Here is a 13,613-nt window from a genome sequence, read left to right on the forward strand (position 1 = left end):
ATGGCGGCGCCCATGAACCAAGTCCTGCAGCCTCTGGCGGGAGGCGGCCCTCAGGGGCCACAGCTGGGCCCTGGAGGAGCGGGGGGCCAGCAGCAGCAGCAGCAGCAGCAGCAGCATCTCGGGCTCCCCCAACAGCAGCAAGACTTCGACCCCGTCCAGAGATACAGGATGCTGATCCCTCAGCTGAAGGAGAGCCTGCAGGTGAGGGGGGCGGTAGTGGGGCTGGAAAAGGATAGTGGGAATGGGAGTCAGTTTTGGGGGAGGGGATAGCGGGACTGAGAGCCAATAGCTTGGAGGCGATAGTTGGACAGAGGGTCGGTTGGTCTGAGGCCATAGGTGGCTGGGAGTGGATAGTGGGGCTTGCAGTAAGTGTTTGAGTGGGGATAGTGGGACTGGGAGGGGATAATAGGGCTGGAGTCAGTTGGTGGGAGGGGATAGTGGGACTGGGAGCCATAGCTGGGATTGGGGCACGGGCGCCCCGTCAGGGTGGATGCAGGATTGGGGGTGCCGGCGCCCCGTCTGGGTGAATGTGGGATTGGAGGGGCGGCGCCCCGTCTGGGTGAATGCGGGATTGGAGGGGCGGCTCCCCGTCGGGGTGGATGCGGGATTGGAGGGGCGGCTCCCCGTCGGGGTGGATGCGGGATTGGGGGGCCGGCGCCCCGTCAGGGTGAATGCGGGATTGGGGGGGCAGCGCCCCATCAGGGTGGATGCGGGATTGGGGGGCCGGCGCCCCGTCGGGGTGGATGCGGGATTGGGGGGCCGGCGCCCCGTCGGGGTGGATGCGGGATTGGGGGGCCGGCGCCCCGTCGGGGTGGATGCGGGATTGGAGGGGCGGCGCCCTGTCATGGTGGATGCGGGATTGGGGGGCCGGCGCCCCGTCAGGGTGAATGCGGGATTGGGGGGGCAGCTCCCCAATCCGGGTGGATGCGGGATTGGGGGGCCGGCGCCCCGTCGGGGTGGATGCGGGATTGGGGGGCCGGCGCCCCGTCGGGGTGGATGCGGGATTGGGGGGCCGGCGCCCCGTCGGGGTGGATGCGGGATTGGAGGGGCGGCGCCCTGTCATGGTGGATGCGGGATTGGGGGGCCAGCGTACGGCAGATCCAATAGACTATTCTCTGTCGTGTATTTTTATTCTAGAACCTGATGAAGGTCGCAGCCCAGAACCTGGTACAGAACACAAACATCGATAACGGCCAGTGAGTATCGGCTGCCTGTGCGTGATGTGCGGAAGCCTCCTGCCCCGGGGTAAAGTCACCGAAATAACCCCAGACGCGTGAGCCGCACACAACGCTCGGAGCTAAAACTAACCACAGCCGTTGGGCCCTGTCTTACCCTCCCTCGGCTTTGCCTGTAGGCTTGCCCTGCGCATGCGTCGGTTGTGGGTGTTGCTGACGTTCTGCCGTTTCTCTTTGCGTGCAGGAAGAGCGCCGACGGCCCCGTTCAGAGGTTCGATAAGAGCCTGGAGGAGTTCTACGCTCTGTGCGACCAGCTGGAGCTCTGCCTGGTAAGAGGTGGAAATGGGGAGCGCGATGAGCTTAACATAGTAGTCGGCGCCCCCACAGAGTGCGTGGGAAGGGAATCGTTTGGGATCCTCTGGGGTTATTTCAATAAATATGTGGAAATGTAAGGAAGTTTTGCTTTACAGAGTGAGCGGTGGATAAGTATAACAGCCTCCCAGCAGAGGTGGTAGATTTTAATAAAGTAAGGTAATTTAAACATGCATAGGATAGGCATGTGGCTCCTGAATCTAAGACGAGGCCAACGACTGATTAAGGTTTACAGACTAGCCGGGGGCCGATCTGCCCACACAGGCTTTTCTTTGAGCCGTTCGGCGCAGAGGCTCCCGGCGTCGTTCCTTTGGAGGAGGAAGTCTCCTTCCTGACGCATTCGGGGTGTTTTGTTAATAAACTCGTCGAACTTGTTGCTCTAATAACGACGCGTTATTGCCCCTGAATCACAGTGCCACGAAACGCCTGCGCGGCTCAGTCATAGCTTATTGGGCAACGATGGGGGAGGAACACGAGGGCCAAAGGGGTAGAGACTTTGGGGAAGTGCTGGCTGCCTCCAATTAACCCCGCAGTCGTGTCGGCCCCTGGGCACAGAGAGGGCCGTGTCGGAGGGAATGGAAGGTGACTGGAGTCCAGCTGTAACACTCGGCTGTGACAGCAGGAGGCGCTGCTCGTTCACACAAGTTTCAGGGAAGCCATTATTGATGTTCCGGCTCCGAATAACTGAAGCCGCGCCGCAAATCGCCGGAGTTCTGACAGCTAAATAAGTTCCCCGGGTTTCTGTATCTTCAGAACATCTTCGTTGCGCACCCACCACTATTCAATAAATAAATGGGCAGGAGGGGAGTTAATGCGCTCGCAGGGGGCTGATGGGGCAGTAACTTGCTCGTTGAGGGGGGCAGATGTTCCTTAGACGTTCACATTTCTTAATCTCTCTCCCCAGCGCCTGGCATACGAATGCCTCTCTCAGAGCTACGACAGCGCCAAGCATTCCCCCACGCTGGTGCCGACGGCCACCAAGCCCGACGCGGTGCAGACAGAGAGCTTGCCCTATACCCAGTACCTGAGCATGATCAAGTCCCAGATCTCCTGTGCCAAGGACATTCACAACGCCCTCCTCGAGTGCTCCAAAAAGATCATGGGCAAGACCCCCACCCCGCAGGTTACCCCCTGATCTGGCAAGTAACCAGCCCCCCCACACATGGGACGTTCGGGGGGGGGATACCGGGGACAAAACAGCAAGGCCGTGGGGAGACTGGGGGACCGGTGCTGAACGTATCAATGCCACGTGGGGAGTGAATGTGACAAACCCACCGGTGGCAAGGACTGCGATGAACCCATCAGCGCTTCATTCGCTCGGGGGTCCTCTCTCGGGGGTCTTGCTGCTCGGGCCGCTCCGACGTTGCACCAGGAGGTGGTGGGACCATTTGCTTTACACCTTGTCAAGGTCCTTGAAGATTTGGTTTAAATGACACTTTTTCTGCTTGAAACGTGGCAGTTGTGGCCCCCACATTCCCTGACGTTGCGGTGTTGGTGGGTTTCATGTTTTAAGCAGAAAGTGGCAGCGTCGCCGGCCTGGCGGCTGCTCCCGGTTTCCTCGCTTTGTGGAGTAAAACAAAGACAAAAACTGCTAATAAAGTTCAATTCAATAGTGTCTTTGAAACATTGTTTTCGGCAGCAAGGACCTGTTACCACGGCGTTGGCCCTACCTGTTACCACGGCGTTGGCCCTACCTGTTACCACGGCAGTATCGCACACACACGCTGTGGCTGATGGGACTGTCTGTAAATCGTGTTTATGGGGTTTTGATTTATTACGGTTTGTTGCTCTATTTTATTTTATTTTGATAAATGTGTTTTTCTGCAGGGGCAGCTGTTTGGTTTTGTTGCCTGGTTACCTGTATCTCCTAAACAAGCTTTATTAAACCTGTTACATTAACAAAGTGGAAGCCGTGTCCGCGTACTCCTAAACGTTCCTTCTGTGACCGGATCTTCTACTTGTGGTCCAAAGTGATTCATGCCCCGTAATAAACATCTGTGCCCCGGAAGACTTGGCCTGTTCTCCATTATACAGCGCTACGGAATGTGATGGTGCTATATAAAACAATAAGCATCTGTGCCCCGTTTTGGGTCGGTGGCTGTGCCCCGTTTTGGGTCGGTGGCTGTGTGCCCCGTTTAGGGTTGGTGCCCCGTTTAGGGTCTGTGCCTGTGCCCCGTTTTGTGTCGGTGTCTGTGTGCCCCGTTTACTGTCTGTGCCTCGTTTAGGGTCTGTGCCTGTGCCCTGTTTTGTGTCTGTGTCTGTGTTCCCCGTTTAGGGTCGGTGTCTGTGCACCATTTTGGGTCGGTTTTTGTGCCCCGTTTAGGGTCGGTGCCCTGTTTTGTGTCTGTGCCTGTGTGCCCCGTTTAGGGTCGGTATCTGTGCCCCGGAAAGCTTGGCCTGTGGCCTCGGTGTCTTGGCAGCCACCCAGGGGCTTTCCTGTGGCCTGGTGGGGGTGGGGTGGCTGCTCTTTTCTGGGGCCCGTGACTCATAGGACATCGTGTTCCTGGTCTGAGCGGCTGAAAGAAAGGGGAAGGAAATGAGGGGAGAAGATCCGGGATTTACACAACGAACCGATTCTATATTTACTGCAAAAATATCTCAGCAGATTGCTTCATACGGCCTGACTGCGCCCGGCCCCCCGAAAGAAAAATATATGGCCCTTCCCGGCCCCCGGCTTCTACCTATACACAGGGTATCTCGCTGATTAAACTATACATCGTACAGGGGGCCGGCTTGCTGATTTATCTATACATTATACAGGGGGCCGGCTTGCTGATTTAACTTTACATTATACAGGGACAGGCTCACTGATTTATCTATACATTATACAGGGGGCCAGTCACTGATTTATCTATACATTATACAGAGGTCCGGCTCGCTGATTAAACTATACATTATACAGAGCCAGCTCGCTGATTAAACTATACATTGTACAGGGGGCCCGGCTCGCTGATTAAACTATACATTATACAGGGGGCCGGCTCGCTGATTAAACTATACATTATACAGGGGGCCGGCTCGCTGATTAAACTATACATTGTATTGGGGGCCGGCTCACTGATTTAACTATACATTGTACAGGGGGTGGGCTCACTGATTTAACTATACATTATACAGGGGGGCGGTCACTGATTTATCTATACATAATACAGGGGGGCGGTCACTGATTTATCTATACATTATACAGGGGGCCGAGTCACTGATTTATCTATACATTATACAGGGGGCCAGTCACTGATTTATCTATACATTATACAGGGGCCGGTCGCTGATTTATCTATACATTATACAGGGGCCGGTCACTGATTTATCTATACATTATACAGGGGCTGGCTCGCTGATTTATCTATACATTATACAGGGGGCCGGCTCACTGATTTATCTATACATTATACAGGGGCCGGTCACTGATTTATCTATACATTATACAGGGGACGGCTCGCTGATTGAACTGCACATTGTACAGGGCCGGCTCGCGATTACATTGCACATTGTACAGGGCTGGCTCGCGATTACATTGCACATTGTACAGGGCCGGCTCGCGATTACATTGCACATTGTACAGGGCCGGCTCGTGATTACATTGCACATTGTACAGGGCCGGCTCGCGATTACATTGCACATTGTACAGGGCCGGCTCGCGATTACATTGCACATTGTACAGGGCCGGCTCGTGATTACATTGCACATTGTACAGGGCCGGCTCGCGCTTACATTGCACATTGTACAGGGCCGGCTCGCGATTACATTGCACATTGTACAGGGCTGGCTCCGGCCTTCCTGCTGGGTTGCGCAGTGAAATCTAACTCTCCTGCTGACTCCCGCTGTATTGAATCCTCCTCTCCCCTGCTCCATCTAGCTGTCGGCCGCAGGGATGAGTCACTTCCCCGCACGGCCGGCTTCTCACTTCCTGCTTCTGAAGAAAAGATTTCCTGCCATCCGCTGGACGCATAAATAGAATTTTCTTCTCTAGTTAAGGTCACGTGACCTGTATGTATGAGCACTCACATGTAGAAACTTTCCTATGAACTGCGCGTGTCCCACGGAGGAACTGGATTTAGGCGCTTGTTCCGGAACTGAGCAGTGCAGACGATGTTATTGCCACGTGCCTGGCAAGCTCTGCCCAACCCCCACCTGCTCCAAATGGGAGAGAGCAAGGTAACTGCACGCAGGGGTGTGGCAAGCACTATTATGCATAGGTGGGGCCTAATGCCACCCCTCCCACTCTGAGAATAAAGCACTGCCCCAGAGGTCCGAACTGTGACGCTGGTAGAGATTAAGGGTTTGCGCTTTATAAAGGCCCTCAAGCCTTTCTTTTGCTCCCGTTAATCTTTATGCGCTTCAGCCGTGTATATATATATATATATATATATATAAATGTTATGGCGGATCAGTGTAAATATATATATATAATGTTATGGCGGATCGGTATATATATATATATATATATATAATGTTATGGCAGATCGGTGTATATATATATATATATAATGTTATGGCGGATCGGTGTATATATATATATATAATGTTATGGCGGATCGGTATATATAGATATAATGTTATGCCGGATCGCTGTATATGTATATATATATATATATTGTTATGTTATGGCGGATCGGTGTATATATATATATATATAATGTTATGGCGGATCAGTGTATATATATATAATGTTATGGCTGATCGGTGTATATATATGTAATGTTATGGCAGATCGGTGTATATATATATATAATATGTTATGGCGGATCTGTGTATATATATATATAATGTTATGGCGGATCGGTGTATATATATAATGTTATGGCGGATCGGTGTATATATATATATAATGTTATGGCGGATCGGTGTATATATATATATATATATATAATGTTATGGCGGATCAGTATATATATATAATGCTATGGCGGATCGGTGTATATATATATATATAATGTTATGGCGGATCGGTGTATATATATATATAATGTTATGGCGGATCAGTGTATATATATATAATGTTATGGCTGATCGGTGTATATATATATATATAATGTTATGGCGGATCGGTGTATATATATAATGTTATGGCGGATCGGTGTATATATATAATGTTATGGCGGATCGGTGTATATATATATAATGTTATGGCGGATCGGTATATATATATATATAATGTTATGGCGGATCGGTGTATATATATATATATATAATGTTATGGCGGATCGGTGTATATATATAATATGTTATGGCGGATCTGTGTATATATATATAATGTTATGGCGGATCGGTATATATATATATATAATGTTATGGCGGATCGGTGTATATATATAATGTTATGGCGGATCGGTGTATATATATATATAATGTTATGGCGGATCGGTGTATATATATAATGTTATGGCGGATCGGTGTATATATATATATAATGTTATGGCGGATCGGTATATATATATAATGTTATGGCGGATCGGTGTATATATATATATATAATGTTATGGCGGATCGGTGTATATATATATATAATGCTATGGCGGATCGGTGTATATATATATAATGTTATGGCAGATCGGTGTATATATATATAATGTTATGGCGGATCGGTGTATATATATATATAATGTTATGGCAGATCGGTGTATATATATATAAATAATGTTATGGCGGATCGGTGTATATATATATAATGTTATGGCAGATCGGTGTATATATATATAATGTTATGGCGGATCGGTATATATATATATATATAATGTTATGGCGGATCGGTGTATATATATAATGTTATGGCGGATCGGTGTATATATATATATTGTTATGGCGGATCGGTGTATATATATATATATAATGTTATGGCGGATCGTTGTATATATATATATATAATGTTATGGCGGATCGTTGTATATATATATATATAATGTTATGGCGGATCGTTGTATATATATATATATAATGTTATGGCGGATCGTTGTATATATATATAATGTTATGGCGGATCGATATATATATAATGTTATGGCAGATCAGTGTATATATATATAATGTTATGGCGGATCGGTGTATATATATATATATAATGTTATGGCAGATCGGTGTATATATATATAATGTTATGGCGGATCGGTGTATATATATATAATGTTATGGCGGATCGGTGTATATATATATAATGTTATGGCGGATCGGTGTATATATATATAATGTTATGGCGGATCGGTGTATATATATAATGTTATGGCGGATCGGTGTATATATATATATAATGTTATGGCGGATCGGTGTATATATATATATAATGTTATGGCGGATCGGTATATATATATATGTTATGGCGGATCGGTATATATATATATAATGTTATGGCGGATCGTTGTATATATATATATAATGTTATGGCGGATCGTTGTATATATATATATATAATGTTATGGCGGATCATTGTATATATATATATAATGTTATGGCGGATCGGTGTATATATATATATAATGTTATGGCGGATCAGTGTATATATATATAATGTTATGGCAGATCGGTGTATATATATATAATGTTATGGCGGATCGGTGTATATATATATATAATGTTATGGCAGATCGGTGTATATATATATATATAATGTTATGGTGGATCGGTGTATATATATATAATGTTATGGCAGATCGGTGTATATATATATAATGTTATGGCGGATCGGTGTATATATATATATAATGTTATGGCAGATCGGTGTATATATATATATATATAATGTTATGGCGGATCGGTGTATATATATATAATGTTATGGCAGATCGGTGTATATATATATAATGTTATGGCAGATCGGTGTATATATATATATAATGTTATGGCAGATCGGTGTATATATATATATAATGTTATGGCGGATCGTTGTATATATATATATATATAATGTTATGGCGGATCGGTGTATATATATATAATGTTATGGCGGATCGTTGTATATATATATATATATAATGTTATGGCGGATCGATATATATATAATGTTATGGCAGATCGGTGTATATATATATAATGTTATGGCGGATCGGTGTATATATATATATAATGTTATGGCGGATCGGTGTATATATATATATAATGTTATGGCAGATCGGTGTATATATATATAATGTTATGGCGGATCGGTGTATATATATATAATGTTATGGCGGATCGGTGTATATATATATAATGTTATGGCGGATCGGTGTATATATATGTTATGGCGGATCGGTGTATATATATATATAATGTTATGGCGGATCGGTATATATATATAATGTTATGGCGGATCGGTATATATATATAATGTTATGGCGGATCGGTATATATATATATAATGTTATGGCGGATCGGTGTATATATATAATGTTATGGCGGATCGGTATATATATATATATAATGTTATTGCGGATCGGTATATATAAATAATGTTATGGTGGATCGGTGTATATATATATATAATGTTATGGGAGATCGGTGTATATATATATAATGTTATGGCGGATCGGTGTATATATATATAATGTTATGGCGGATCGGTGTATATATATAATGTTATGGCGGATCGGTGTATATATATAATGTTATGGCGGATCGGTGTGTATATATATATATAATGTTATGGCGGATCGGTATATATATATATATAATGTTATGGCGGATCGGTATATATATAATGTTATGGCGGATCGGTATATATATAATGTTATGGCGGATCGGTATATATATAATGTTATGGCGGATCGGTATATATATATATAATGTTATGGCGGATCGGTATATATATATATAATGTTATGGCGGATCAGTATATATATATATATAATGTTATGGCGGATCAGTATATATATATATATATGTTATGGCGGATCGGTGTATATATATATAATGTTATGGCGGATCAGTGTATATATATATAATGTTATGGCGGATCGGTGTATATATATATAATGTTATGGTGGATCGGTGTATATATATATAATGTTATGGCGGATCGATATATATATAATGTTATGGCAGATCGGTGTATATATATATAATGTTATGGCGGATCGGTGTATATATATATATAATGTTATGGCGGATCGGTGTATATATATATATAATGTTATGGCAGATCGGTGTATATATATATAATGTTATGGCGGATCGGTGTATATATATATAATGTTATGGCGGATCGGTGTATATATATATAATGTTATAGCGGATCGGTGTATATATATGTTATGGCGGATCGGTGTATATATATATATAATGTTATGGCGGATCGGTATATATATATAATGTTATGGCGGATCGGTATATATATATAATGTTATGGCGGATCGGTATATATATATATAATGTTATGGCGGATCGGTGTATATATATAATGTTATGGCGGATCGGTATATATATATATATAATGTTATTGCGGATCGGTATATATAAATAATGTTATGGTGGATCGGTGTATATATATATATAATGTTATGGGAGATCGGTGTATATATATATAATGTTATGGCGGATCGGTGTATATATATATAATGTTATGGCGGATCGGTGTATATATATAATGTTATGGCGGATCGGTGTATATATATAATGTTATGGCGGATCGGTGTGTATATATATATATAATGTTATGGCGGATCGGTATATATATATATATAATGTTATGGCGGATCGGTATATATATAATGTTATGGCGGATCGGTATATATATAATGTTATGGCGGATCGGTATATATATAATGTTATGGCGGATCGGTATATATATATATAATGTTATGGCGGATCGGTATATATATATATAATGTAGGGCTGCAACTAACGATTATTTTAATAATCGATTAATCGGCCGATTATTTTTTCGATTAATCGATTAATCGGATAAAAAAAAACAATATGCAAATTTTTCGTTTATTTAAAAGAATTTAATGAACTGGATGTTAAAAAACAACTTAAAATTTACATTAACATTCTTATTTTGTTATGATGTAATAAAAAACAATATTTTCAAAGTACAAGAACCCAAACACAATATTTATGAAACAAAATAACCCCAAACATTCTGAAAAGAGGTGGACTATTACTGTTCAAGAAACTTTGCCCCAGCACTTTGCACTTTGCACCCAGCACTTTGCACCCAGCACTTTGCACCCAGCCCTGGCACTTTGCACCCAGCACTTTGCACCCAGCACTTTGCCCCAGCCCTGGCACTTTGCATCCAGCACTTTGCACCCAGCATTCAGCACTTTGCACCAGCACTTTGCACTTTGCACCCAGCCCTGGCACTTTGCACCCAGCACTTTGCACCCAGCCCTGGCACTTTGCACCCAGCACTGGCACTTTGCACCCAGCACTTTGCACTGTGCCCCTGCACCCAGTCTCTAACTCTGCCCTGCACCCAGCCCTGCCCCCACATTCTGCCCTGCCCCCACACTCACACTCTGCCCTGCACCCACTCTGCCCTGCACCCACACTCACACCCTGCCCTGCATCCCCACCCCCACTCTGCCCTGCACCCAGTCTCCCACTCTGCTCTGCACCCACACTCACACCCTGCATCCCCACCCCCACTCTGCCCTGCACCCAGTCTCCTGCCCTGCACCCCCCACCCCCACTCTGCCCTGCACCCCCACCCCCACTCTGCCCTGCACCCCCACCCCCACTCTGCCCTGCACCCACACTCACGAACCGCTCTGTGCGAATGGAGCCACTCGCACAGAGCGAACCGCTCTGTGCGAATGGAGCCACTCGCACAGAGCGAACCGCTCTGTGCGAATGGAGCCACTCGCACAGAGCGAACCGCTCTGTGCGAATGGAGCCACTCGCACAGAGCGAACCGCTCTGTGCGAATGGAGCCACTCGCACAGAGCGAACCGCTCTGTGCGAATGGAGCCACTCGCACAGAGCGAACCGCTCTGTGCGAATGGAGCCACTCGCACAGAGCGAACCGCTCTGTGCGAATGGAGCCACTCGCACAGAGCGAACCGCTCTGTGCGAATGGAGCCACTCGCACAGAGCGAACCGCTCTGTGCGAATGGAGCCACTCGCACAGAGCGAACCGCTCTGTGCGAGTGGCTCCATTCGCACAGAGCGATTCGCTCTGTGCGAGTGGCTCTGTGCGATCCGTGCACATAGACAGAAGAATACTTACCTCCGGAACGCGTCACATCCGTCACGTAGCTTGAAGAAGGCGGAGACTGCAGAGCGTGTAGCAGAAGCGGGGAACGCTCGCGGAGGTAAGTAAAAGGAGCCGAGTGCTCCAACAACGAATTGATCACTCGATTAATCGATAACGGAAATCGTTATCGATGATTTCCGTTATCGATTATTATCGATTTTATCGATTCGTTGTTTCAGCTCTAATATAATGTTATGGCGGATCAGTATATATATATATATAATGTTATGGCGGATCAGTATATATATATATATATGTTATGGCGGATCGGTGTATATATATATAATGTTATGGCGGATCAGTGTATATATATATAATGTTATGGCGGATCGGTGTATATATATATAATGTTATGGTGGATCGGTGTATATATATATAATGTTATGGCGGATCGGTGTATATATATAATGTTATGGCGGATCGGTGTATATATATATATAATGTTATGGCAGATCGGTGTATATATATAATGTTATGGCGGATCGGTGTATATATATAATGTTATGGCGGATCGGTGTATAGATATATAATGTTATGGCGGATCGGTGTATATATATATAACGTTATGGCGGATCGGTGTATATATATATATATAATGTTATGGCGGATCGGTATATATATAATGTTATGGCGGATCGGTGTATATATATATAATGTTATGGCGGATCGGTGTATATATATATATATATATATATATATAATAATGATATGGCTGATCGCTGTGTATATATATATATATAATGTTATGACTGATCGGTGTATATATATATAATGTTATGGCGGATCGGTGTATATATATAATGTTATGGCGGATCGGTGTATATATATATATATAATGTTATGGCGGATCAGTGTATATATATATAATGTTATGGCGGATCGGTGTATATATATATAATGTTATGGCGGATCGGTGTATATATATAATGTTATGGCGGATCGGTGTATATATATATAATGTTATGGCGGATCGGTGTATATATATAATGTTATGGCGGATCGGTGTATATATATATATAATGTTATGGCGGATCGGTGTATATATATATGTTATGGCGGATCGGTGTATATATATATATATATATATAATGTTATGGCGGATCGGTGTATATATATAATGTTATGGCGGATCGGTGTATATATATATAATGTTATGGCGGATCGGTGTATATATATATAATGTTATGGCGGATCGGTGTATATATATATAATGTTATGGCGGATCGATGTATATATATATATATAATATGTTATGGCGGATCGGTGTATATATATATATAATGTTATGGCGGATCGGTGTATATATATAATGTTATGGCGGATCGGTGTATATATATATATAATGTTATGGCGGATCGGTGTATATATATATGTTATGGCGGATCGGTGTATATATATATATATAATGTTATGGCGGATCGGTGTATATATATATAATGTTATGGCGGATCGGTGTATATATATATAATGTTATGGCGGATCGGTGTATATATATATAATGTTATGGCGGATCGGTGTATATATATATATAATGTTATGGCGGATCGGTGTATATATATATAATGTTATGGCGGATCGGTGTATATATATATAACGTTATGGCGGATATATATTCTCGGTGTTCTGTCTCTCTCTCTCTCTGTCTCCCTCCCTCTCGCTGTTGAAGTAAAGTTTCGGTGTCAGCTGATTTAACATCATGTGACGCTCACACCATACGTGTAACTCTGTGTGTCTCTGACACAGCTGTTTTTCTGTGTTGTGACACTCCGTACCTGCGCGTCTCGGACTCTCTATCATGTGACAGAGATTATGAAGCGTCTCCTGAGATTCCATCGCGTTCTTAAGTGCTGACAGGTTGAGTTTCTTTCCACCTCGCTCATCTGCAGAAAAGAACG

At 43.9% G+C, this 13,613-nt stretch overlaps 1 protein-coding gene across 1 annotated transcript; it reads left to right on the forward strand.

Annotated features, from left to right (window-relative positions):
• On the forward strand, positions 1-3,162 carry MED29 (mediator complex subunit 29). The gene is made up of 4 exons (XM_053474164.1): positions 1-201; positions 1,138-1,196; positions 1,420-1,504; positions 2,452-3,162. The coding sequence occupies exons 1-4, from the start codon at positions 1-3 to the stop codon at positions 2,680-2,682; spliced, it is 576 nt and encodes a 191-aa protein (XP_053330139.1). The 3' UTR covers positions 2,683-3,162.
• The last annotated feature ends 10,451 nt before the right edge of the window (positions 3,163-13,613 follow it).

The sequence above is a fragment of the Spea bombifrons genome, chromosome 8 (assembly GCF_027358695.1).
Source record: "Spea bombifrons isolate aSpeBom1 chromosome 8, aSpeBom1.2.pri, whole genome shotgun sequence".
Taxonomy (NCBI): domain Eukaryota; kingdom Metazoa; phylum Chordata; class Amphibia; order Anura; family Pelobatidae; genus Spea; species Spea bombifrons.